The following is a 27,919-nucleotide window of genomic DNA, read 5'->3' on the forward strand; positions in this document are numbered from 1 at the left end:
GAGAGTGAGTAATAATTTAATCGAAAAAGAAAAAAGAAAGCTGGCTGACAATCTAAGGAAAACAAGAGGTTCACACCCAAAGGGTTTGCACGCACGCACCCACACACACATTGCTGCTCATCAAAAACAAACTGGAAGGTTAAGAACCAAAAAAGGCACATTACAGCTCTGTAAAAGAGGGCGGCAGTTTTGCCCAGCTTTGGTCACTTCCTCGCGAGTCCCTGCAGTTCCACGAAAACCTGCCCCTCCTCCTGACGCCGGAACTGCTGTTCCAGCGGCTCGGAGGTGGGAGATTACATAAAGAATTGGAGGTTGAGAGGTCTGGGATGAAAACTGAGACACAGGTGCATGAGCTGTAGCTCAGGTGTGCTGCCACAAATGGAGGTTTGGGGTCCTTGACTGGAATCACAACTACATGAGGGATCACAGGGCCAACCCTGGAAACAGAAACAAGCACTCCCTTCTCCAGTGCTGCATGGGAGAAGTTGCCCCATGTTTCGGTACCCCATGCTATCCATCTCCCAAGCCCCACTATGGGCTGCAGAGTGAGGCCACATTCACACCATGCATTCAAAGCGCTACAATACCACTCAGAACAGGCATGGCTTCCCTCAAAGCACTCTGGGAGCTGTGGTTTAAGGTCCTAGGAGACCACCCCCTCCCCTCGCAGACCTGCAATTCTCAGAGTGGTGCAACCATTGGTGAATTGTACCTCTGTAAGGGGGTTTCCTAACAACTCTCAGCACCCTTAACAAACTATAGCTCCCTGGATTCTGTTGGGGGAAGCCATGACTGACTGAAGTGGTACCACAGTGCAGGGTGTGAAGGCAGATGGAGAGTACCAGGAACAGGGTGGCGGATTTCGACAGCGGCTCTGCATGTCACTTCGCCTTGGAGGAACTCGGGGAAAGTTCAAATATTGGCCAGCTGAAGGTGGCGCGGGAGAGGGAGAAGTCATGAGAGCAGGGCTGACAGATTGTGAAGGGAGCTCCAGCTGAAGGAAGATGCAAGGCTTTGCAAGGATTGAAGCAAGATGAGCAGATGGACGTGAAGGGCCAAAGGATGAAGATGCTTTCTGAGTTAACTGGCCAACACCTCTGAAACTGGAACACACTGACCCTACTTTCGGACAAAGACAGAACAGAAGGGAGAAGATTCCCCTGCTCCCAAAGAATGTCCAGCCTGCATTGGTCACTCTCTCAATTTCACATCCCCAAAGAGAGGAAGAAGCGATAGCAGAGGCACACCATCCCCTCTGCGGAAGAGAACACAACAGTCCCACAAGCAAGGCAGCATTTAGAAGGAGTTTTTAATTAACAAAATGGTCCAGGGAAAAAGGAGGAGAGAAGGAGGCGGGGAAGAAAGGAGGGAATAAACTGTGAAGCTGGACAGGAGGGGGGAGGTTGTGTGATGGGAAGAACCCAAGAAAAGAAAAATAGAGAGAGATCGCTGCATGTTTCTAGGAGTTGCAACCGAAAGCCCATGCGCAAGAAACTACCTGGAACCTTTGTCCGAGTAGAATAAGCCAATGTCCTTCAAATCCTTGGGCACCCAGATGTGGAGGGACTAGAAGCCCCATCATCCATGACCATCGGGCCAAGCTGGCTGTGGACGATGGAAGTGGTAGTCCATCCACATCTGGGGATGGTAAGGCTGAAGAGCACTGGAAGAAATCAAAGCACCCAGAAGCAAACTTTGCTGCTCCTCCCTTCACGGATGCCAAGTGCTATTTATGTACATGTATTTGTCTTCTAAAAAAAAGAGAGAGAGAGAGAGAGATAACCCCAGAACTCGGCAAACTTCTTCGTTATGAAGTGATCTGCTTGCTTGGCACAAGGCAGCATGCAAAGCTAGGAGGTGCCGAAGGCTGCACAGAGAGAGCAGGTTTTGGCAACAGGAACAACGACGAAAAATATATATGCATATATCCTCACAGCTAAAAGGTAAAGCAGGATTTAAAAGCCACTGAAGTGAAACCATATATTCCCCCCCACCCCACCCCCACCTCCATGGCATCAAATCAGCATTATGACTACAATGGTTTGTGTGTGTGTTTGTTTTAAAATGACTTCAGAGTCTTCCGCCGTCCTCCCTCTTGCTCTCAGCCCAGGTCAAGGTTCGTAGCAGCACAGACACAATAATCCTCCAGAGGGGTCAGGCCTGCGTCCTCGGCTTCAGGAGTGGAGTTCACAGGTCAAAGTTCAGTCCGTCCGAAGGATCATCGGGGGGTGCTCGCTGTCTTCGTCCAGCCGCAGGGTGCTGGCGTCCTCTTCCAGGCAAGCGCCACCAACCGCACCCAAGTCCTCGGTATAGGCTGGAAGACGAATGAAAAGTGCAAGGTTTTGGAAGCCACACACAGACATGGAGAGCCTACAGTAACCAGGCGGGCAGTAGGTTGGCAAAGGTTACACTAGGGAATTACACACCGCATTCTCACAGCATCAACCCAAAGACAGATACTTCAAGATCTCTTGCCATGCAGGAGGGGGAGAGGGAGGTCAAAGGCTTTGTAAAAATGTCTGCAAACATAAACTCAGTGGAACAATACCTGAGATTCATTCACCCTTTTCAAATGCAATCTTTCACATGGGCATGGCAGATATCTAAGTGTTGTTTTAGGTCTACATTTTTCTGATTCAGTCATATTTATACATGATTGATTATCCTCAAATATGGTTACAATTTCTGGACAATTTTGATGTAGATCACTGAAAAGTTGTCTGAACCATTCAACCTCATTACAGGCTAGAGATAGGCAAATATATTCTGCCTCAGCGCTTGATACTGCTACCAAACTTTGTTTTCTGGAGTACCACTCAATGAGAGTTTATTTATACATAAATACAGACGCAGATGTGAACTTTCTATCTGTAAGCACGCTTGCTCAGAGGGAAACTCAATTTAATTCCTAGCAAATATGCCTAGGATGGCAGCCTCAAGTGCTAATCTCAAGAGACCCAGGTAATCAAAAAGGCTTGACTGTCCACGGTGACACCCAGGCAGTTTGGCCACAGTAGGTGCCCCTTACTGGCTAGGGGTGGGTATGGCCAAGACGGAGACTGAAGGCAGAACACAGGATGGGGCAGAGGTGGCTTCAGGGGTCAATAGCCTCTTCTCCTCCCCACCCAGAGACCCAAAGGGACTGAAGTACCCTTGGTGCAGCGCAACCCCAAGTTCCTGGCAAGCCTTGTGGGGTGGCAGCTTCCCGAGAAAGCAGCACTTTGAAGTGCAAGTGGGGGGAATGAGTGCTTTTTAAAATGGTCAATTGGCTTGGGTATTCCTGTGCCCCATTTCATTTCAATACATTTATTACCATAACAACACTAGGAAGAAAGGGAGAAAAAGAGAGAGAGAGAGGAACCAACGAAGGAAGCTGCCTTATACTAAGTCAGACGGTTGGTCCATCTAGCCCAGTGTAGTCCACACAGACTGGCAGCTGCTCTCTGAGGTTCCAGGCAGGGGGACCTTCCCAGCCCAACCTAGAGATGTTGCCAGGGATTGAACCTGGGACCTTCTACATGCAAAGCAGCTGTCCTACCACTAAATTACAGCCCATCCCCCAAAGACTGGATTACCATTTCTACATAACATTCAAGCTTTGTCAACGCTTTATTCATAATAAAGGGGGATGCGATGTCTGACTTCTTGCTTCTGACAAGGAGTGGAGCAACGAAAGGACCAGGCCGAGTGGCTCATGCAGCCTTCTTGACCAGGGTGCTCTTCCTCTCCCAAGGGGCGAGGAAGGCAAGTCATGCCCTATGGGGAAGACCATGTGGAACTTGCCTCTGTGGGCACCCCCCTTGCAGGCTCCTCACTCAGCCACCCTGGTCCCATCCTTACCGTGCCTTGTAGGCGAAGAAGGCACGTAAGTACCTTTAGTCACAGCAGTGCTGTACGTCTGTGCTACTAGCGGCCGGTCGTGCGATGCAGATTCTAGGATTTCATTGCCTGGCTCCATGCTGCCATCCAGCCTATGGGAAGAACCAGAGAGCGAATGGTGACCAATGCCATCCTTAGAAAGAAAGACTGTGTTCTCTTTATGGTTTCATACACGTATAATAATAATAGTAAATTTTTATTTGTATCTGCCCTCCCCAGCCGGAGCCAGGCTCAGAGCGGTTAACATCCACAATATGCATAAAAACAAGCAATCAATCGATTCAAATGCAACCCAAAATTAATTCAAAGAAATTAAAATTAAAGTTAAAACTGGACAAATGACAATCCTCAGGTTAAAATTGAAAGCGGTTAATACTCACCAGGTATTAACAACCTGAACAACCTGAGCCTAAGATGGAGGGGCTCACCGCCCCAACGCCCCAACAGATCTGTCTCCTTCATCAGTCGCAGCTTTGGATCCAGCACAGAGAAAGTGGGTCTCTGTGTGTCCAGCTTCCAGCCTGCTTCTGGCTCAGCTCATCCACACTACTCTGGCTATGACTCTCCTACCTAGCAGCTAAAGGAGGGCAGGTGAAAAGCCCACCCATTTGCTCTATGGCACGTTCTTTGGTTATGTGGTTATGCAAATTATGTTTAACGGGTCACCCAAAGCCATTGCTTCGTACAGGCATGTCCAAAGTCTGTTTCGAGGGCCTAAAGTCTGGCCCTTTGGTCAGCCCTCACTTCATCAAATCTGGCCCTCTTTGAAAAAGGTTGGACACCACTGGCTTAGAAAAAGGGACTGGTTTGGCAACCTTGCTCTCATGCCTTCTACCGCCACAGATATAGGATCCCCAAAACTGGAAAGGACTCAGGGCATCATCCAGGCTGACCCCTCCCAACTCATGACAGTATATTTTGCTCAGCCTTGTGCTAACTTTTTAAAATTGTTGTAGGGCATTGGGCCTACTGTTCTGCGTTACGGTTTTACATATGCTGTACGCTGCCCTGACACCTTTTTTTGATGAAGGGTGGTGTAAAAATATGTGACAGAATTAAAACAACTATGGTAGCAAACTGTGCATTAGAACTAACTATGGCTACCATAGCCACCTACAGTGGTGCCCCGCAAGACGAATGCCTCGCAAGACGGAAAACTCGCTAGACGAAAGAGTTTTCCGTTTTGGAGGTGCTTCGCAAAACGAATCTCCTATGGGCTTGCTCCGCAAGACGAAAATGTCTTGTGAGTTCCTGCGGGGTTTTTTTCCTCCCCCCCCCCTTTTCTAAGCCGCTAAGCCGCTTATCAGCTGATCCGATCAGCAGATAAGCCGCTAAAAGCGCTAATCCGTCAATGGGCTTGCTTCGCAAGACGAAAAAACCGCTAGACGAAGAGAATCACAGAACGGATTCTTTTCGTCTTGCGAGGCACCACTGTATATGAAGGCAATGCTTCACCCTAGCTCTGAAACGGAACATCTCAAAACAAAAAAATGGGAGCATCTCACAAGGAGAAAGCAGGACAGGAGACTTACTTGTGCTGTTTCATCAGGGTGCATTCACCTCCCTCCTGGGGGTCCAGGTTGTACATGTACAGGTACCCATCTGCAGCTCCTACCAGCAGCCGAGGGATCTTCTGGATTCTGCAAGTAAATCCTAGTCAAGTTTAAGAATCTTACTATGTAAGATTTAACTATGTGTGTGTGGTTTTTAAAGTTGCTGCTTTCCTCCCAGCAGCTAAGTTCACTTTACAAAGATCAGTGTAAGTCCAGCTGCACCGAATGGGAGTTACCTCAGAGTAAACATGCACAGGGGGACGCGGGTGGCACTGTGGGTTAAACCACAGAGCCTAGGGTTTGCCGATCAGAAGGTCGGCGGTTCGAATCCCTGCAACGGGATGAGCTCCCGTTACTCGGTCCTAGCTCCTGCCAACCTAGCAGTTCGAAAGCACGTCAAAGTGCAAGTAGATAAATAGGTACCGCTCTAGCGGGAAGGTAAACGGCATTTCCGTGTGCTGCTCTGGTTCGCCAGAAGCAGCTTAGTCATGCTGGCCACATGACCCGGAAGCTGTACGCCGGCTCCCTCGGCCAATAAAGCGAGGTGAGCGTCGCAACCCCAGAGTCGTCCGTGACTGGACCTAATGGTCAAGGGTCCATTTACCCTTTACCTTTTTAAACATGCACAGGACTTTGCTGTCAGCTGATCAATTAAGCCTCACAGGCCTCACTATTGTGCACAAAGGAACCTGGGTTTTGTGCATTATTCAAATGCAGTATGATTATTAAAAACAAACAAACAAACCCAGATATGTTCAGAAGGTCACGTTGCCTCCCTTTTCCACCTCTACCTTTAGGGTGCTTGTGAAAGATATGGGGAGAAGTCCCCTCCCCACCCAACGCTCCCGTACTTACGTGGCCAATGCACAGATGTTTTTGTGCCCACAGAAAGGGAGGCGGACGGTGGCAAACGCTCGGCCTTGGTTGAACATTTCTGTCACCTGGGCAGGCAGGTAGTTTGTGGAGACCATCAGGACTTTCCCAAAGTAACCCGTCCAAGTCGTGGGCTCTTCCTGAGGTCTGGAAGCAAGGAAGTAGAGTGGAAGTTACACTTGCGCCACTTAATATATCACAAGAACAATTCTGCCATATTTGAGTATGTCTTGGCTTACAGCCACAGGCAGAAGCATAACTTCCTCTAAGCTTCAGCTGCTCTTTCAAGACATTAGCACAAGTCTTCCATTGCATTTGGGAAATAGACTGGCCTCTACAGAAAAGGTGGGACTTTCCCCGTTCTGCCTCTGGAGATGCAGATGGATCTAGCTTTACTTTCTTTCCAAAGGCAGATTTATTTATTTATTTTTAAAACCTTTTCTTTCATGTTCTCTCTCCACTATATGGTTTACTAGAGCACTGCTTGCATTGGGTTTTTGCTTCGAAACAATGTGGCCTTAAAAATTATCCTATATTTACGTCAACAAGCAGCACAAATTTTAAAGAAACAGTATCATTGGTTGTTGTGTGTGCACACTGCCTTAACAGCCCAGTTCCACCCTGATTCTACACCAAGGCAAATATTTATCAAAAGTGATTATTATAGCCTGCTTTCCTAACAAATATAGAGCTCTGCAAATGCTCACAACAGCTAGTAATGATTCTGAACAAGGAAGAAAAGCTCATCTATCCAGGACAATATATAAGCAAAAAGCAAGTTACCCTAGAGTCAGCACGTCAAAAGTTTGGGAATTTTTTAGCTTTAAACTGGCCCCTAAAAAGCTACCACTATTATGACCTACCTACCACTCAGTCATGCTCAGAACAGACCCACTGAAATCAATGAATGTGACAAACCTAAGACAACTGATTTAAATGGGTCTACTCTTGGTATGGATTAGTTCAGGGGTGCCCAAACTTTTTTCAAAGAGGGCCAGATTTGATGAAGTGAGCATGCGTGAGGGCAACCAAAGTTGCTGAGCTATTTTTACAATTTCCCCACAAAGTTGTTCAGCTTTTTTTAGGATTGAAGTTGTTGAGCTTCAATCCTTGCCACAGGGGCCAGATTAAATTGACCGGCAGGCCGGATTAGGCCCCTGAAACGGACTTTGAACATGCCTAGATTAGTTGGACACAAGCCCTATTTAACTTAGGGGCCTGATGAATAGTGGCTGGGGAGAATATTCTGAAACAAGAGAGGAACACGGCAAATCTGCCCCTTCCAAGCCACACTGAAAGCCCTGAGCCTGAGAGATCAGAGCTGGTTTTCAGCCCAGCCTGGAGATAAGTGGGCAGCTATGGAGAGAAAGGTTTCCTTACTTCTCTTTCACAGTTTCTAATTTGAAAATGTGCACTGTCTCTGTGTTACTGGAGGCGGACAGAAACATGCCGTCCATGCTGAAGGCCAAAGAGGAGATGCTCACACACCTGGAGGGAAGAAGCAGAAAAGAAAACGGCCGGTCAGTTTCCACATCCCAACTGGAGGAAGAAGAGGTGGCAGCAGCTAGACAGAGGCAACTGCTCCACATTCTACAGTGGCCTAGGTAGGGTCCCACCCATTTAACTGCTGGGGAATTCTGAGGCACCCGAAAACTTGCTCACTGCTTCCTGCTGCAAAACAAAGCTTTCGCCCTTCTGCAGATTTTGGATTCCCCCCGCCATGAAGAAACACAGCTACCTATGACACAGGTTCAACTGCTGAGGAGGAGGGGGGGGACCTCCTGCAAAGAGCAGGCTTCTGAGACTGAGCATTTTACTTCACCTCTTCACACCCCTTCGGAATTCAAAGAGTTTCTGTCCCTCTGGAATGGAAAATACCCGGATCACCGTCCCCTGTGGGGAAAAAGGAGGTGAGAAACAGAGACTTCAATGTTCAATTTAAAATAGCTGCTGCAGAGTCCGAATATAGTTCTAGAGCAGAGGGGCTGAACCTATCTAGCTCTGGGAGAGAGAACTTTGGCTGTCTCCACCCTGTGGGCCAACTCTGATGGCAGGTCAACCTGCCTGCCTGTCAAAATTCTCTTGTGTGGGGTTCCCAAGCATGGAAACCACAGTGGCAAGGGGTGGTATGAGCCCTGCGCTCTGGATGCCTCCCTACGCTTCTCCTTTTCTCCTTTCCGTCCCCAGTGTTGGAGAGGGAAATGGGAGAAGGGGCTGGGAAGGCTTCAAACAGCAGTTTCAATTTAATGGAAACAGTTCCCTCCTCCTTGAGAAAGGCCTGCTCCTGCCATGTTCCAACAGAAGGAACAATCCAGAGCCCACTTGCAGATCCGGAGTGTCCCCTTGAAGTCCCAGCCCCGCCCCTCCTGCACCATCACCTTTGACATCAGGTACAGAGGTGTGTGGCTTCTCCACAATGGCCTGTCAAGCAAAATGGGGAAGTCTGGTATGCCACCTTTGACTCACAGCCCAGAGGTTCCCCACCCCGGTTATACTGGGAGGAACCAAAATGGCTGTGGTCGAAAGAGCAATTTTTAGATCCTTGGCCGTGTCCACTGGGGTTTAAAACCTTCATGCAGAACACATTCACACTGTTTTTTATTTATAAGACTACAGTTGTGCACAGCGCAACTTAAGGATTGCCATAAAACCAACACCAATGGAATTAAAAACAAAAAAGTAAATTAAAAGCAAACAGATTAAGAACAGACTGGTATTCATTGCCAGCAGAGACTTGGGACGACAAATGAGTTTTACCCTAGAAGCCCCTGTCCCCACCAGATCACATGCTGCTTGCTTTGAGGAAGACTTGTTCATTCTGTAAGAGTTTGCTCTGTGGCACTGGAAGGTGGGGCTTCCTGCCCAAGACGCACACAAACCTTGAATGTGCAGGACTGGCTATGGAGCACTTTGGACTCAGGGCAATAAATTGAATTGGAATCACAGAAATGAAGTATCCTGGAAGGCTGAATCAAATACATTTCAAGGTGTGATTTGAGATAAGGTTATCAGATTTTTTTTCAATGAATCCGGGGACACTTTTCAACTTCAGTTGAATTCAGTGGATTTTGTCAGGGTAATGATTTGTAAATTTGGGGACTGTCCCCGGGAAAGGGGGAGACCTGGTAACCTTAATTTGAGAGGATGAGCAAGCTTGGAAAGTGTAGGACTGTCATCAATGTCACTACCGCATCACAGAGTTTAATTCCAAGATACAGCACTGTACCTGCTGTGGGGCGGGACAGGGCAAACGGGAGAGATTTCCTGCCAGGATCTGTGAGAATGCTCATCAGGAATAACATGGTGCCACTGCAGGAAAAGCCCTGACAATACAGCTATACTTTAAAAGGCGGGCAGAACCCCACCTGATAAAAAGAACCAACGCACAGCTTAGCATGACAGGGTGTTCATAGCTGAAACAGCGGCTCAAGTCCTAAGTTGGAGGGTGAGAGGTTTGTGCTGACATTTTGGATTATTCCCAAGCAGAAACACTGCAGGAGGCTTCTGGGCACTTCAACTCACTCTTTCAAAAAGCCCACACAGAAATGCTGCCTTTGTTCCCGTTCAAAACAGAAGTCAGTGTATCAGGCCCTCACCTTTTCTGACGCCGTGGCCAGTTTTGTGCCGCTCGCATCGAAAGCTAGCGCAGCCAAAGGACTGTCATGAGCAGGGATCATGTTAGCAGCTCTCTGCAGAAGAAAAAAAAAGGGGCACAAGAGCTTAGCACAGGCACAGCCAGCACCAAACAGGGAAGATCTCCTTGGGCACAGGAGCAGGAAAGATGCTTGTGGAACCTCACCAGATTGATGGTGTCAAAGACCTGGACTTCCCCAATAGTGGCACTGCCTGGGTAGGCCAGGTAGCAGTTGTCGTTGTTTATGGACAGCGCACACAAGCCTAGGGACAGAGAGAAAAGGGGGGCATTGCCTCAGGCTACAAACACGTCAAGGAGGATTGGAAAGGGAAAGCAGCCGTCACCGAGGCTTGCAGGACAGGGTTTGGAGTTCCTGTGGGTGACAGGGAGCATTTTAAGGTGGCCTTGTGGTTGGGACTCAAGGCGGTTCGCACGAACAGCACAGGTAAAATACAAAAAGCTAAAAACCACACAGCCTTTTCCTTTAAAAAGTCAGTTCCCCAAGGCCTGTTGGAGGAGAAGGACAACAGGGAGAAAACCAGCGCATTTATGTCTGTAGTCATATGCTGTAGTCATATGCCCCTTGAAGAATATGCAACCAGGAGAGTCGACTATACAAACACACATTTAATTCTTGACTGAGCTACCCTCCTAGCAGAATTACAGCTGGGTGGTGCTTTCACTGTGTCAAAGATTATGTGTGGGAAATGGAGAATGGTCTCCTTTACCTGCGGGGTTGGGGGGCGTCTCCCTGATGGTATGCAACACCTTCATGTCCCGGATGTTATGTATGTACAGAGACTCTTCTAAGCACACGATCAATCGCTGAGGAGGGAAATAAAAAAAGGAGAGGGAAGAGAATGAAGAGAAAATCCTGAAGCAGCGTAAAACCTTCAGAGTGAAGTTTCCTAGGGAAGGAAGTTAGCGACTAGTGAAGGCAGTTTTAAAATCTGCCAGCCTGGATTATATTGATTTAGAAGCGCAATGCAAAGCCTCCTTTCCCACAACTTAGGCGAGGCAATTGTGATCACCTGTTATTAGGAGGCCTCACCTGATCCTGACCTCAATTCAAGAAAGATTCTGACTGCTCTTTGCCCTACAGGCAATGTGTGTTTGTGTTCTGGGACAGAAGGAAGTGCAATTATCACCTTGCCCTGCACAACAAAAATATCTGTGCTCAAAATAAATAAGGGTTGATTAGAATTTCTTGCAGTCCATCAAGGGACAAAATACCAAGCAAGATTCCAACAAAAATTCCATGATAATTATTTATTGGATTGGATCAAGTGACTGACTACTCACCAGTCACCCTGTTAAGCTAGAGCTAGTGGTGCTATGTTCTAGTCTGAGAATGGAGGCCTGGAAAACAGGCACTTGCCTGGTTGCTATCAGCAAGCAAAACCTGCCTCCAGGGAAATTTTACCAAAGTATCCCCCCCCCCCTTTCCAATGCCTCTGATGCCACAAAAATCACTTAACGAAGCTATGCATGGCCGGTATGAGCATGTCACAGGGACAGGAGGAAATTCATCTGCATGAGCCCCTACCTGCAGCAGCTGAGTCCAGAAACAGGGTCAACTCCTATTTTCCTGTCTTCACTGTACATAGAAAACTAGCATATAATATTGCTCTTATAGGTTAGCTTTCTATGAGATATATAGTTTTTTCTTTGTTTGGTGCAAGGAGAAGCGTTCAAGTCGCAAGAGGCCCCTGTCAGCAGCATAAGTGTGTCCAGAAAAAGAAGTTTTACTGTCCCTTCTACTGTTAGAAAGAACCAGTGCCACAAAACCCAGCCACTTGCGACCAGTTTCAAACTTATTCCTAGACACTGGACTGACCACAAATAAAGAGGCCTTTTGTCCTTTATGCTTTACATTTCTGATTCTTTGTTTTCTTTCTTTTTGTTACGGTTGCTCTTTTCTCTTCTTGCTGTGGTTTGTATCCTGCCTTTCCTCCAAGGAGTTCAAGGTGCCTGACATAGTTCTCCTCCCTATTTTATCCTCACAACAACCCTGCGAGGTAGGGTAGACTGAGAGCAAGTGACTGGCCCAGGCTCACCCAGTGAGCTTCATGACCAAGTGAACTCTGCTGAACTCTGCTTAACCAAATCAATAAAATACTAAATGTAAATGAAAAACAAAAGAAGCCTGAGATGACACAAAAGCATCACGACTCACCTGCCTGTTAAGCTTGACAGCCAGGATTGTATTGGAATAGCTGTAGTTGCAAATCTCTGTCCCCTTCTTGAAGTGGCAAACTTTCAGCTTGCGGGGGGCTTTGAGGCTCACTATGGCCACCAAGCTACTGGAAAAGAGCCTCTCCACAATGCACACATCTTCTGTGTCAGCTGCAGGGGTGGAAAGGAGAGGTGTAGGAAAAAGTTGACAAAATGAAGGATGAAGGTGTACAAAGGAGCTGTTCACACAGCAAATCAGAATTTCAAGTCACTCCTCTTGCTGCTGACCTGCCCTGTTCTCCTGCCTCATCTGCCTGCACCTCCCACCCCAGAACCAGCAAAAGCAAAGGTGCAACCCGACTCAAAATACAGTAATTAAGAGTCATACCCCCTTCTTAATGTGTCTGGAGACGCTGCGGTTTCAAAACTGTATTCAGGTGAACTTTAGGGTTCCCTGGAACCTTTTGAGGGTATAGAGTGGTACCTCAGGTTACATACACTTCAGGTTACAGACTCCGCTAACCCAGAAATAGTACCTCAGGTTAAGAACTTTGCTTCAGGATAAGAACAGAAATCGTGCTCCAGTGGTGCGGCAGCAGCAGCAGGAGGCCCCATTAGCTAAAGTGGTGCTTCAGGTTAAGAACAGTTTCAGGTTAAGAACCGACCTACAGAACGAATTAAGTACATAACCAGAGGTACCACTGTAGTCATTTTTGATAAGCTTTGCTGAAAGAACTTTGCAATTTGCAGTTGCTGGGGAGTAGAGCATGTTCTGTGTCACCCTATCCATTCACAATGGAGATGCCCAGTAAGCCTGGCTGTGGCCCTACATCCTCCAGAGTCATCCCCTCCTCCCGCAAAAAAAATGTCAGGTGGCCTGTAAGGCATCTCATCCTGATGCAGAACTCCAAAGCTTGAGCATCCCCAGGATATGGCTCTCCAGGAAAGAGAAGCCTACCCCCTGCTTTAAGAAATTGGTTCCACTGTTCTGCTACTCTCACCGTCAAGAAGATTCTCCTAATATTCAACCAAAATCCATCCTCCTGTAACTTAAACCCATTAGAATCCTCTGTGGCATGGACAATGGCTGATCAGATGGCAAGTCTATATGCAAAGGCTTCCCTGAGGGAAGGGAAATCTGAAAACCATTTGCTGACAAGAGGGCTAACCCTAAAACACTCATATCAGATTGCTAGTGTGTACACTTACAAAGAAACTCCATGGAAATCAAATGGGACATACTCTCAAGATAAGTGTGCCTAGGATCAAGGTGTTAAGATTGCTCCTAAAGATCTCCCATCCAAAACTTTAGGCACATATGGTCACAATTACCTTATTTTTCTATTTAAAGAGGCACAGGGTTTGAGGGAGAGAGACTGAACTGGGTGAGAACATGCAGGTGCTTGACTAAACTGCAGCTGGCTAGAGCTTCGCTCTTCCCTGAGGATCAATAGATTGACACATCCGAGGCTAGGCTGGCTGCAAATAGACCTTAATATTACAGCAGGAAGAGCAAAGCTGCTAAGTGGGGGAAGACAACAGAACGGGAGGGAGCCCAACCTTCTGCTTGCTGAAGATGAGCAAGCTGTAAATAAAGAGCCTGCTAAAAGCATGTGCCATGGAACAGATTCCAAGCAGCTACAGAGGCTTCCTGGCCAGAACCATTAGTATAAATCTTAACTGTATCAAGCAGTGCAATGGTTGACATTTGCCAACTAGGAAAACTGCCAGAAGTTAAAGCCTGAAGGGATTCTGGTTCATCTACTGGGTCTATCAAGCAAGCGCCATTTCCGTTACCAAGGGCAATTCACTCCTTTCAGATAATCTGCTCCAAAAGCTCAGCAAAAATGAAAAAAAGAAGACAAACTGTACTTGTGTGATTTAGTGGGTGGATTTCCCCACACTAAGCAGAGGTGTGAGTTTGGGGGGGGGGCGGCTCATCAAATCCTAATCAATGCCTGCCCATCGAATGAGGCGAAACACACCCAATTTACCCAGCAGAGTGAAACACAAACAACGGCACCATGCAGGGATTTTGTCCTTTAGGACAGCACCACACTTTTGTGTGGCAAGTTTGTTTTCTGCACAACACACACGTTGCAGGCTGTGGTACAACCATGTCTCTTAGGTACATGCATATGCCCGTATGTTGTCACGGTTTGCGCTTGCTCTGGGAAAACATTTGTGTACAAACGGCAAATGTGTTTTCCCATGTAAATTACAAAGCTATCCTTGAACTTGGGTACCTTTGCACCAATGTTCAAAAAGCTGAGTGTGATTCATCTCGTATTCCTGCACAACTACATAAAATGCTTGGTAATGTGAGAAGATACCAATGCTCCAGCCAAGGCCACACCGTACAGCCAGATATCCTCTTTGTGCTGAAAATGGGTGGGGTAATGTCAAAAACACATTGGGGGAGCAAACAGCATAAGACACCCAAAAGGTGGAAAGAGGGGACAGAGGGGAACAGATACTCCCCTCCACCCTCTGTTCAGAATCAAAGCTTCCAAGCCAGGAAGAACTCAAGACACATCGCAAATAATTCAAGAGAGTCACATTTCTTCTGGTTTGATGCAAAGCATGACGTGAGTTGTGAAAAGGCAAATGAGACCTCCCAGTTAGAGAAAGGCTGGGTCTGGTGGTTGAGCCACATGGACACAAGCTAGGAACACATTTGTGCCAGGAAAGGGGGAGTTAGGACCCAGGGATATTGAGCTGTTCACATGGGGCTAGGGCAGCATGTAAATGGACCAATTGCAGATCATGGGAATGCAGAATGAAGAATCTGCTGAACCCATGTTGAGGCCAAGTCGAAGGTGCAGAGTGGGGCAGAAGCAAGCCACCTTTGACCCCCCATTAATCACAGATGCATCGTCTTCTTTGAAGTGGCAGAGCTGCCACAGGGACCCCAATATACCACTTGTGGTTTATTATTTCTCACTGAAGTCATGAACCACAACCCTGTAGGACAGGTTCGCTGCTTGCCAGCAGTGCAACAGCAGCTGCCCCCAGCAGCCAGCACCAACTGGAATTCTGCCTGCAGTCAGCAACGCACTGCTGAAAATCTTGCATGTGCTGGAGCTAGGGACTACCATTTTAGGTGGCCCAAACATCTCTCTCTCCCTCTTTTGCTTTGGAGGCTTCTGGAATAAGAGATGCAAAGAGACCTTTTTAGAAAGAAGCTCCAGAAAAATACCAAACATACAAGCTCGGATGTTTGGGATCAAGGAGCTGGCCGCTGTCCTTGCAGCTAGGAGGGCAAGCCCAGGGATCAAGTCAATTAGGTAGTAAGGCTACTAGAGCAGGGGGCAGTCAATTGGAGGAGAAGATGGAGTCTTCCCAGAAACTATCTGCTCAGTCCAAAATGCGACCACAACATAAAGATGGAAGGGGGCATGGGGTGGGGTAGAAGGGGAATTAAAATATACACTTACTGCATTCATAGATCTGCTCCAGTTTATCCACAGAAGAAAGGGAGAAGAATTTGTAACCTGATTTGCTGCCAACAGCTAAGGACCTGCAAAGCAAGACATGAGGTCAATGAAGCATGGGAACGGAACAAACTTGCCGTTTCACACAGAAAACCAAGCAGCAACCTCCACCAACCTGATGCCCTCCCGGAAGTATTGGACTATATCTGCCCCACTGAAAGTGGCTGTGCTCACTGGGGCCGGTGAGAGTCATGCCCAATATATCCAGAGGGCACCAGGTTGGCAAAGACTGCAAGAGAACACCCCAAGCTCTATCACAAGCGCCTTCAACTTCACAGTTTGTCCTGGATCATCACGTGCTCACCAATTTCATCATCCAAGTACGTGGCTGCTTGCAAAACCAAAATAGCAGCCCCATTCTTTTCTTTATTTGCCTTACTGCAGAAATAAATGCAGACCAAGGTTCAAAAAGAGCATGCTGCAAGGAGCAGTAAGAGCAGAACACAGAACTATGTGCATATTGATAATGGCTGTGTGATTTGTTTGCACCCGTAAGATAGGGCTTTCTTTGCATACTGCATTCCTGGCGTGGGGCAAACTGTTTCTCTTCGAGTGGCCTGGGGAGGGGGAGAAATTTAAGTGCTTTCTTTTTCCAAAGTTATTGCTAAGGCATGTCCTCAAGAGAGTTAGATATTGACCAGACCAAATAACTGACACATGAACACAAATCACATGACAGTTCATTTCCCCTTAAGAGACACAACTCTTTGGGGAAGCTGAAATGCTTAGTTGTAATGTGCGCCATGTAGCGAAAGCCTTTATTTTTAAGGCATTTGTTGTTCTGAGGTTTGTGCAACTTGCGCTGCCTATTGTCAATTGTATCAGACGCTAAATCAAATGACCAAACCCCACAACAAGCTGTTGTGCTGATGACCTAGCAAAAAGGCCTGATTTTTGGAGAGCCAAGTGGATCAGCGATAATCCTGTCATTTAGAAGCTGGGGATAGCAAGCAGAGAAGCACTGTGTCATTTTTATTACATGCCGGGGAAATCACTCACTTCAACGTGGCGTGCCTGTGCATTTTCTTGCACTGGAGGTCACACAAAACAGCTGCATGTTGTTTTGACAGGTAATTCAAATAGACATAACAATGTAAGTGTTTTCTGCAGCAAAAAAAGGGGAATGGACGGTAGAATCCAGAAGGTGTTGTGTACACAATGTGACAAAAGCACAACTGCCTCAATCCATATATAGCCCTCTTGTTGACACGACAAAATGTGGAGGGGATTCTTTTTTTTGGGGGGGGGGAGGACAGAACCCCAGCCTTGCCCCTGCTCCCCAACCAAAGTCTGAACCTATCACTGAAAGCTGCTTCACACTATGTCAGACCTTCGGGTCCGTCTCGCTCAGTACTGTCTCCACCGACTGGCAGTGACTCTGCAGGGTTTCTGGCAGGAATGCCTCCCAGGAGATGCCACTGGGATTGAGCGAGGGACCTTCTGCATGCAAAAAAGATGCTCTGCCATTCAGCTGTGGCCCTTCCCTATTTGACCAAGAGGATGCACATTCAACCCAGTCTGTAGCTCACGTTGGCACGTCCTGTTCCCTGTCCTGTTAGGGATGTGAACTTCCCTCTACAAGTATGTACCTAGGGGGATCGAGGCAAACATCTTGCTACGGCCTTCTCCTAAAGCAGGCACGTCCAACTTCCAAGAGACTGCAATCTACTCCCACTATAAAAAACTGGCAGTGATCTACCCGTTGGATTGACCAGAGTTGTTGAGCTTCGATCGACCAGGGACACCCCACGATCGACCAGTAGATCGCGATCAACTAGTAAGACATCCCTGTCCTAAAGGACTAGAGATTCTGGTGTTCATGGTATAATTCTGCCCACTTTCCATCTCTCCCCGCCCCTCCTTAGGATCTCCGAGTTAGCAATGCCATCGTACTGCCTGCGAGAACAGCAGCTACGAAGAGAAAATGAAACAGGGGGAGGGGGAAATTGTTCATGCACCACCCAGCCCCCATTTTGAGGTCTGATTGGAAGACCTGGCTTGAAAGATAAACAGCCTCTCCCTGTGCCATTATCCTTCCAAACAGCACCAAAGATCGATTACTAACATGCTGTGATATGTGGTTGTAAATAATTAAGACTACACTTGTCAGAAGACAAAACACACACTGTGGTTGCAAAACACTTCCTTTGAGCATCTTACACAAGTCTCTCAACAGCAGGCATTCTGCGCATGAGGAGGAGGCTCAGGATCTGCTGGCAGATCTCTGGGTAATTTGTCACAGGTGGGCAAGACTCCCAATGTTTTAAATGACAGCAACTTTTCCCACCTAATTAGGCTGCTGACCTGAAGAAAGCAAACCATGAGAAGACTTATAGGTGAAAGGACTGAGTTTGGTCCAGTTCAGTTCTGGTACTAAATACAAATTCCTGGGCTCAGAAGGTGCTCAGAAGTATCCTGTTCTAACTGAACATCCTTTGCACCTAGCTCTGGTTGGTAAATATTGAGGTTCTCATTTTAAAAAACATACACTAATCATATCTGACAAGCCTCAAATAAAGGTAAAGGTAAAGGTAAAGGGACGCCTAACCATTAGGTCCAGTCGTGACCAACTCTGGGGTTGCGGCGCTCATCTCGCTTTATTGGCCAAGGGAGCTGGCGTACAGCTTCCGGGTCATGTGGCCAGCATGACGAAGCCGCTTCTGGCGAACCAGGGCAGCGCACACAAACGCTGTTTACCTTCCCGCCGGAGCGGTACCTATTTATCTACTTGCACTTTGACGTGCTTTCGAACTGCTAGGCTGGCAGGAGCAGGGACTGAACAATGGGAGCTCACCCCATCGCGGGGATTCAAACCGCCGACCTTCTGATCAGCAAGTCCTAGGCTCTGTGGTTTAACCCACAGCGCCACCTGCGTCCCACTAAGCCTCAAATATATTATTATTATTAATGTGATAAGTGGAACTGTGGCATTCTGCATACAAGACCAGAGTACAATGTAAGAACAAGAGACCACAACATTTCTTTCAAGATAACCCCTATATCCACCTGAAACAGAACACTGTTCTTCATATCAAAACCCTTCTTTTTATTGTTGCTCAAGATGTACTCACTGCTGGGGAATTTATCAACAATAATCACAGAAATCAATTCTTTCATTTTTTCACTCCACACACTTTTATTTCAGTGTGAACCTACAGCAAATGATATCCACAAACCTCTGTACCACAACAGGAAGGTCTAGTTTCACATTCCTGCAATGAAAGGGGGGGGTAGAGCTCTGCCTAATCCTAAATTCAGTGTTTTTATTTAAATAAGTCCACACCATAGTGCTAAAATTCCCAAGTTTTGTCACTTACACTTTCTGTAATTTAATTTTATCTACAGTACTAGTGTGTTTTGTGCAGGGGTTAAGATGGTGCAACTATGCAAAAACACATATACCAGAACCCATGTGTGCAATCTTTCTGCAAGATCTCAACCAGCTGGCTTTCAGTCATGCAAGGTTGAAATCACACAAGTTAATTGCGTGCAAGGTGCGATCATACTATATTTAATATCATTGTACTGGGCCGCAGAATTTACTTCTCTCTAGGGATATGAACTCAGATCACTTTCTTTCACAGGGAGAGCGGTTTTCTATTACACACACTGACTAAAGAATTTCATACACTGGCCAGACTATGCAAGCCTATTTGTGGAAGGGCTGTGGTGGGAAGGAGTCAAGAGAGCCAAGCTTTTGAGGAAAGGATCAGGCTCCTAGACCAGTGTTTCCCAACCACTGTTCCGCGGCACACTAGTGTGCCGCGAGATGTTGCCTGGTGTGCCGCGGGAAAAATTAAAAAATTCGAAAGATTTTTTTTTTAAAGTCAACTTTTCGATTGGGGCGCCGTCACTAGATGACCCCTGGGGTTCCCTCCCTCCCTCCCGCTCTGCGCCTCCCTCCTCCTCCTCCTCCTCCGGGGAGGCCCTTCCTGGCTCTCGGCCAAGGCTTGGCAGCTGCCACTCACTCACTCGCTCGCCCACCCGTCCCTCCATCCCTGCACCCGGCCTCTCCCCCTCCGTCCCCGGCGCGGGGGCTGCCGGGATCCGTAGTCCCCTCGCCCTTGGGCTCCGCGCCCGCGCGGGGTGCACGAACTACGTTTCCCAGCGTGGCCTGGCGGGCCGGGCGTTTTGTTTGAAGCGCTCTTCTCCCGGCCATGGAATGAGCGCAGTGGCGGCCGGGCGGGCAGGGGCTCTTCCGCGCAGACCCCGCGCAGCCTGCCTGCGCCCCCGCGGAGATCGGGCGGCAGGATGGAGCCCGGGGATCCCCGCGGAGGCGGAGCGGCAGAGGCGGAGGCTGCCCCCCAGGTAGGGCTGCGTCGGGGGTTTTTATTTTTGCAATGCTGCATCCGCGCCGGAGGGGACGCATCGGACCGCGGGGAGACCCCTTGGCGTGCGTGCAAGGCAATGCATGCGTGCAGGCATTGCATGGAGTGCAGTGCAATGCAATGGCAACGCGGCGCCCTGCATGCATGCATGCAACTTCCACCGGCGCTCCGGACTTGGCAGGTGAGGGGGGACCCCAGTGGGCGGCAGAGAGAGCCGGGAGGGCGAAGGGGAGCCGGGGGGGAGCAGCGCTGCTCCCCGAGCCGAGCCCGGGGGGAAACTTCGGCGTCGTTGCGCCGGGTGTTGGAAGCGGAGGCTGGCAGGGGCCCCTCACCTGCAAAACCTGGTCGCCTCTCATATATTTCGTGCATTGCATTCATCGCCCGCTTTCTCCTCCAAGGAGCTCCCGGGGGCGCGCGTGGTTCTCTCCGTGTTATCCTCGCAACAACAGCCCTGCGAGGTGGGTCAGGCGAGTGGCCCAAGGGAGCACCCAGGGATTGTCCTGGCCAGGTGGGGTGATTTGAACCCTGCTCTCTGCCCGGTCTTCGTCCTCATTTGGCCCCCACATGTGCATGACTGTGCATGACTGAGGTTTTTCCCCCTCGTCTTGGCTATGGTGTGAGTCTGTGCTGTTAATTAATGGGGTTCTGCCTTCGGAGAAGATGAGCCAGCCCTCAAGGAGGTGATTATGTAATTTGCTAGCAATTCATGTCCCTCCCGGCGTGACGCTGCGCGCTGACGTCACGGGGCTGTAATGGTGGTGTGCCTCGAGATTTTTTTCATGAAACAAGTGTGCCTTTGCCCAAAAAAGGTTGGGAAACACTGTCCTAGACCTTTGGGCCCTTCGATCTCAGTGAGTCACCCAGCATCAAGGAAAGGATTTTTGTGTGGCTTCCCTTGTACACAAAGGAAGCAGTCATTCCAAAAACAGCCCAACGGCACAGCTCTCCTGATCATTTCCTCTTATTCACTTCCCACGGGTGATGCTCCTCCCTGCAAAATGGCCTATTTATCACTGCCCCATCAATTGCCTCTTAAGCATTTCAAAACCCTCGCACTCTGACTACATACTCCGACTTCTTTCCCATGCACTTCAGTGTGAGCCCTACTTTGAATTCAAGAGGCAAGAACTCTGCAGTGTTTCAGCTTGCTTCTGCTCCCATTATAGGAAGTCCCACACCCCCACACCAACACCAGGCCATCTGGCCCAGAAAGCCACAAATTTGGGGACAAGGAGAGGGAAAGGGGAGACCCGGGGACGGACACACACACACACACACACACACACTTTGATTTGGGGGTGGTTATACCAAATTTATATATGCAAAAAATAAGAGCTTGATTACAGCAGGGATGTGGCCCTCCAGATGTTGTTGCATTCAGACTCCCATCAGCCCTAGGTAGCATGGCCAATGGGAGCTGTGGACCAGCAACACCTGGAAAGCCACAGATGTCCCATTCCTGACTTACTCCAAAGTCAGTTGCTTAGAATTACAGGGTAAGGTTCATTAACAAAGCAGGGCTTACTTCTGAGTAAACATTAGGGCCCTCTCTCCCCCTGAAGGCTAATTGAATCAGGGCAGTGGGTGTCTTCCAGGAAAAACTATTGGGTGTCCACTGACTTGAATGCACCTAATGTTTGAGCACTGTCCACACAAGAGAGGTGTGATAACTCTACTGCAGTCCAAAAACATCTGGAGGGCCCCAGGTTGGCAAAGGTTGCCTTGAAAAGGACAGAGCATCTCTTACACTGTTCATACCAAAGGCCTTCATACTATGTTCCAGGAAACCCTGAGGTTCTTGGGAAGCTCAGTGTAAGTTTCTCAGTGAGTGGATCAGAGAAGCTGCTCTGAAACAGAAAAGGCTTGCCCCCTGCGACACCCACCCCCACATCCCTTACCCGGTGCAGCAGCATATTCTAGGCCACACATTCATGGGACTTGTGGGGAAGTCCAACAAGCCTGGGACCCCACCCCCAGGCCCTAACACAAGACTGCCAAGAGTAGACAAGTCAGGGCTAAATGGATCAAACCTCTGACTCAGTATAAAAAGCAGTTTCATATGCCCAAGGAAGGGTGCTTTGGGGATTGCAGCTGAATCCAAATTGGGATTACTCAGAACTGTGCCTGAAGTGCTTGCCAAGGACTTCAAACCCCTCCTCAAAGCCTTCCCAGTGAAGTTTTCATACTGCAATTAAACTGAACCTAGGTATGCGTAAGTGCAACATGGTATATTCTGCCTACCCTTCCTCTGAGAATTATTAGTTTACAACCCAGCTTTTCTCCAAGGAGCACAAGGCAACATACACAGTTTGCTCCCCCCCCCCCGCCCCGCATACTTTTATCCTTACAACAATCCTGTGAGATAAGATTAAGAGGTAGTGACTGACTTGATGCCACCTGGTAAGCTCTATAGCCAAGTGGGGCTTTAAACTTGGCTCTCCCCAGTCCCTCCCAGCCCAAAACTTTAACCACTACACCACAGTGGCCCTTGTGTTATCCTCTATATTGTAAGTTCGAGGCACAGACTTGTCCTTTCATTCTTTCTGAAGTGTGGTGTAGTGGTTAAGAGCGGTAGTCTCCTAATCTGGGGAACTGGGTTCGCGTCTCCGCTCCTCCACATGCGGCTGCTGGGTGACCTTGGGCCAGTCACACTTCTGTGAAGTCTCTCAGCCCCACTCACCTCACAGAGTGTTTGTTGTGGGGGAGGAAGGGAAAGGAGAATGTTAGCCGCTTTGAGACTCCTGAAGGGGAGTGAAAGGCGGGATATCAAATCCAAACTCTTCTTCTTCTAGAACCCACTGGGTTCTATGGGATTTGCTCTCACTGCAGGCATCAAGAAAAGAGTTCCACTTCACCACCACCAATCCCTCGTTCTCCACCTGCCCAGGCCATCAGTCGTGATCTTTTCTCCACCAACGCCTTCCCGAAGCCTTCTTCAGTGAGACACACTGGAGATTTAGCAGTCACCCTCTTATGATCCCCAGCAACTTGCTTCTAAGCAAGCGTGCCTAGAACTGCAGATATGGTGCATGCTTACTCAGCAGTAAGTCCTACTTTTCCCAACCCTCAAGGTGCTCTAAGCTCAGGAAGAAGGGTGTGTGTGATGATTCGAGGTTCTAACCCTCATCAAAGCACCTCCACGATGGAGAAGGAATTGCAAGTTAAATATGTCCCTGCCAAGAACCTGTTTTAAAAACACAAGCATCTTGCAGCACATACACCTTCCAGACAGGTAGCGTGTTAAGTCTGTTGCAGCAAAAAACAAAAACGAGACTTGCGGTATCTTACAATGCTAACCAATATATACTGTAAACTGTCAGGGGTCCTTTACCTTTTTTTTACTTTTGTTCATCTTGTCAGATGTATGAATTGCAATCCTGAACTGGCAAATACACACAACTGTGTGTGTGCGCGCACCCCCACCCCCCAACACATGGTTGGGAAAGGTAGTTAAGTAAGTTCAGAGGGAAATGAAATGAAAAGAGGACATACAGGGACAATTACAACATAGCTACAGTGACCAATTAACAAGGCAGGTTTGGCAACAGCATGAACAGCTTGGCAGTGGTTATCTCTCAACCACCTGAGATCCCTAAATAAAACAGTGGCCATCTGAATAACTTGGCAAACTCCTAGTTGCTTACAGAATTGGCCAGATTCAGATTTATTTGCATCCAACCATCAGAATGTTACTAAGCAAAAGTTAACAAAGGGAGCAATATACTTGTATGAAAGTAACACAGCAACATGTAAAAAAAATTAAAAAGGCAGAGAAAGAGACACAAACCTAACAACATACCATATGAACATTAAAATTATTAACCTCCATGGCAAACCACAACATTTATCTGTAAGGCTAGGATTTTAACACACATTAAAAAAGATAATCTGAATCTTCCAGGCAAGACACAGCAACCTCCTTTAAAAGAAAAGAAAGGAGTTATCCAGAACTCTTCATTATGCTAGATCAGCCTTCCCCTCTACCTGGTGACCTCCAGATGTTGGCCAATGGGACTTGCAGTCCAAAACATCTGGAGAGAATCAAGTAAGGGAAGCTAGCTGGTAAATATGGAACCAGCAGCAGCCAACTTTGAAGGCAATGATTACAATCCAATATACCATGTGAATTCTTCACTCAAAATAAGAACACTGCATAGGAACACCGGTGCAATGGTTGAGCACTGGTCCAGGACATGGGAGAAACCGGGGCTCAAATCCCCAGTCATGAAGCTGGCTGGGTGTGACCATGGAAGCCAGGTCAACTGCCTCTCAGCCTGAACTACCTCACAGGGCTGTTGTGGGGATTAAATGGGGAGAGGGAGAACTACGAATGTTGCCACCTTGAGCTCCATTGAGAAAAAGGTGGGATATAGATTAAATGAATAAATAATAATAATAATAAATACAGGATCAGACCAGAACCTGGGAAAGAGTGGGTACGAATCCTCATTCAGCCATGAAGCTCACTGGGAGCGACCTTGGAAGACAGCCAACTGCCCCCCCCCCCTTTGTCTAACCTACTCACAACTAGATAGCTCAGTTGGTTAGAGCCTGGTGCTGATAACACCAAGGTCGCAGGTTCAATCCCCAAAAAGCCCATGCGAATACCTGCATTGCAGCGGGTTAAACTAGATGATCCTCAGCGTCCCTGCAATTCTACTTCCCAGGGGTGTTGTGAGGATAAAAAGGAAAGGCAGTGGGAACCATAATACACCTGGCTTGATCTCCTTGGATTTTTTTTAAAAGGAAGAAAGCAATAAAAATAAACGAAGAAACGAATAAATCCTGGGTGTGCGTGCCTTCTCTTCCTCCCACCCCCCGCCTCATTTAGGGACATTGGTAAAAGCCTCAGCGCCTAGGGCATGCCAATCGAAAGGTCGGCGGTTCAAATCCCCGGGGCGGGGTGCACTCCCGTTGTTCGGTCCCAGCACCTGCCAACCTAGCAGTTCGAAAGCACCCCTGGGTGCAAGTAGATAAATAGGGACCGCTTACTAGCGGGAAGGTAAACGGTGTTTCCGTGTGCGGCTCTGGCTCGCCAGATGCAGCTTCGTCACGCTGGCCACGTGACCCGGAAGTGTCTCCGGACAGCGCTGGCCCCCGGCCTCTTGAGTGAGATGGGCACACAACCCTAGAGTCTGTCAAGACTGGCCCGTATGGGCAGGGGTACCTTTACCTTTTAACGAATTACCATAAGCATAGGACATATCTGCTGTCACTGCCAACCCATGTCTGTGGAATGCTCTCCTCAGGGAAGTCAGCCTGGCGCCTTCATCATGCACCTTTAGGCGCCGGGCAAAAACATTCATTTTTAACCAGGCCTTTGGTTGACCTGACACCATATACCTTTTTAAAATGTGGCTCTTTCTGGGGGGAGGGGGTGTTATGGGGTTATTGTTTTTATTTTGATTTTATATACTGCATTGCGATCTTTTTTGTGAACCACCCAGAAACCTATAGGTATAGGGCGGTATATAAATTCAAACAATAATAATTAATAATAATGATAATAACGCGTGCAGGATCTCAGGTATAGCCACTCAGGAACGCGCACGCGCACTACCGGGGCTCCAGGTGGGGGATCCTCCCCCGCCCCCCCCCCGTTTTCGAACCTTCGCCTCCCCCTCCTTCCGCCCCCCCCCCGCGCTCTCTCTGGGCCACGCCCCCTCCTCCCTTTGGCCTTACGTGTTGTCCTGGTTGAAGTTGGCGAAGAGCAGTTGGCCGGCGCCGGCCTCGCCGCTCTGACTGGCCAAGTTCATGGCTCTCCCTGGCGGCGGCGGCGCCCCCCCGTCCCCGGCCGGCGGGAGGGCAGCGGAAAGAGGCCTGTCAGCCTCGACGGCTCCCGGCCCCGCTCGGCTCCGGCCGCCTCCTCATCCCTCTCAGCGGCGCCTTGTTTACGCTCCGGTAGTGGCCGGAGCCTTCAGCGCGCCTGCGCCAACCCGCCTACTTCCCTCCTCGCCGCGGCGAAAGCGGGCCGCCATTGGCGGCGCTTCCCGACCGGCCACCGTAGCGCCCGTGCGCCTGCGCGATTTCCGGAGAGAGGCGCGGGACGGGACGGGATGAGGGCTCGCGCGTGCCTTGCGCATGCGCCGTATGGTGCGGGAGGTTTTTTTCTGCGCGCGCGCAGTGCAGCTTCCCGCGACTGTTGGGTTTTGGCGCGAAAAGGTCTCTCTCGAGGCGCCTGAGGGGAATTTTTAGAAACACACGAAACGAGGCAAAAAAGACAGAATTTGAGGAAGAAGTCAGCTTAGGGAGCCCCACATAATGAAATAAGGACATTTCAAATCAGCAACTATTTATTACTCAGTATTTCTTTAAAAAGCACTGCTTTTTTAAAAAAAATAAAGAGACAAAAGTAAAATAATAATAAATTTTTATTTATACCCCGCCCTTCTCGGTTCAGAAAACCAGGCTCAGGGCAGCTAACAACAAATTTAAAACACTTAATTGATGCAACAAAAAAAACAGCATAAAATACAATATAAAACGTGAATAACAATAAATTCAGAATTCAAAAATCAATTTAGGGGGAAACCCATCCATTAAACATTACATGATCACCAGGGCTAGCTGGCTAAATTAGTCCTATTTGGGCCAGCAAGGAATATATATATACGTAACCACAAACATTTCATTGAACCAACAGGGTATTCCTTTAATTTATTTATTTAATAAATAGGCACCGGTGGTGAATATATAACCACAGGCAATTTCATAAAATACCATATTCTGACATCGTTCAAGATGAGATTTCTTTCAACGTCTATTTGATTTTCTTCGGTAACATTTTATCCCTGAATTTTTTGCCTGACGTTGGAATGTGATTTGCAAACTGCTTAATGGATTCCACGCCCCCTTAAAAGTTTGGAGCAGTATAGATGGATTACAACAACAACAAGCACAGTATTCCTTTTATTTTTTATGAATCAGTAATCAGTATATAATTAAACATTTACTAAAACCCACACTGTTGATTTTGCTGTTTTTATATTAATGCATCAGGACTGAATAGACCCCCCCCCATTAACATTTAACAAAACACTGATTTTATGGAACATGACTCATTATAGACCCAAGGGACTCGGGGTCTCCATGCACTTTCCTTTTTTATGTTTTTACAGTAAATTGGTACATCCATTTCACAATATTCTTCATTATTCTTCTACATTATTTGACTTCCCCTCATCTCCCTCCTTTTTACTCTTAGTTGTGCTGCATATCTTTCTGCACCTAATTAATTTAGCTACTGTTCATATATCTAGTCCTGCTTGGAGATTTATGTAACTGTTATGATCCTTTAAATATTCTCCAAAGTTTTCCCATTCCTCCCTTACAAGTTATGTTCGTCCTGGTTTCTTATCTTTGCAGTCAGCATCGCTAACTCCACATATTTTGTTAACTTATTCTGCCAATCCTCTTTTGTTGGAACTGTTTTTGTCCTTCTGAATTTGTGCACAGGCCATTCAGTTGCATAAAGAAAAAGATTTAATGCATTCTTAGGTATCTCACCCTCTATTATACCCAAAAGGAACATCTCTGGGTTTTGGCGAAATGTCAACCTTAGCACTCCATGTGCTTTCCAAGGGTTTGGTTTCCTTGGAGTGAATTATTATTATTATTATTATTATTATTATTATTATTATTATTATTACCCCACCCATCTAACTGGGTTTCCCCAGCCACTCTAGGCGGCTCCCAACAGAATTAAAAGCACAATAAAACATCATAATTTTTTTTAAAAAAATGCAGACCCTGCACAGTTGGCCCCAAATTACCATACTTTTCTGTGTATAAGACTAGGGGGGTTTTTACTTTAAAATACAGTGGTGCCTCGCAAGACGAAATTAATTCGTTCCGCAAGTTTTGTCGTCTTGCGATTTTTTTCGCCTTGCGATTTTTTTCGTCTTGTGAAGCACGGTGTTGGGAAAGTTTTGGAAAAGCTTCAAAAATCACCAGTCTTTAAAAACCTCAAAAAAAGCTACCACA

At 47.7% G+C, this 27,919-nt stretch overlaps 1 protein-coding gene across 2 annotated transcripts; it reads right to left on the reverse strand.

The window, feature by feature from the left end:
• WIPI2 (WD repeat domain, phosphoinositide interacting 2) lies at positions 1–25,950 on the reverse strand. 2 transcript variants are annotated; one of them, XM_083474778.1, is made up of 12 exons: positions 25,619–25,950; positions 15,552–15,634; positions 12,116–12,285; positions 10,668–10,764; positions 10,105–10,202; positions 9,902–9,994; positions 8,128–8,198; positions 7,686–7,793; positions 6,288–6,452; positions 5,412–5,519; positions 3,841–3,971; positions 1–2,314 (listed from the first exon to the last, which is right to left on the reverse strand). In XM_083474778.1, the coding sequence occupies exons 1-12, from the start codon at positions 25,690–25,692 to the stop codon at positions 2,202–2,204; spliced, it is 1,311 nt and encodes a 436-aa protein (XP_083330904.1). In that variant the 5' UTR covers positions 25,693–25,950; the 3' UTR covers positions 1–2,201. The 2 variants fall into 2 exon arrangements, with proteins under 2 accessions (XP_083330904.1, XP_083330905.1); XM_083474779.1 differs by having other exon boundaries at positions 3,874–3,971; positions 25,619–25,936.
• Between the last annotated feature and the right edge of the window lie 1,969 nt (positions 25,951–27,919).

Source organism: Podarcis liolepis, assembly GCF_965112155.1.
Source record: "Podarcis liolepis genome assembly, chromosome: 14".
Lineage (NCBI taxonomy): Eukaryota > Metazoa > Chordata > Lepidosauria > Squamata > Lacertidae > Podarcis > Podarcis liolepis.

What these genes read in the sequence shown, in the direction of transcription:
- WIPI2 (XM_083474778.1), bottom strand. Translation starts at nt 25,692, where the DNA reads ATGAACTTGGCCAGTCAGAGCGGCGAGGCCGGCGCCGGCCAACTGCTC. An exon ending in CTGTCAAGCTTAACAGGCAG is followed by an intron (nt 10,765 to 12,115) that starts GTGAGTCGTGAT and finishes TTCCCTCCTCAG; the next exon opens with CGATTGATCGTGTGCTTAGA. An exon ending in TTCCGAAGGGGTGTGAAGAG is followed by an intron (nt 7,794 to 8,127) that starts GTGAAGTAAAAT and finishes TCTTCCCTCCAG; the next exon opens with GTGTGTGAGCATCTCCTCTT.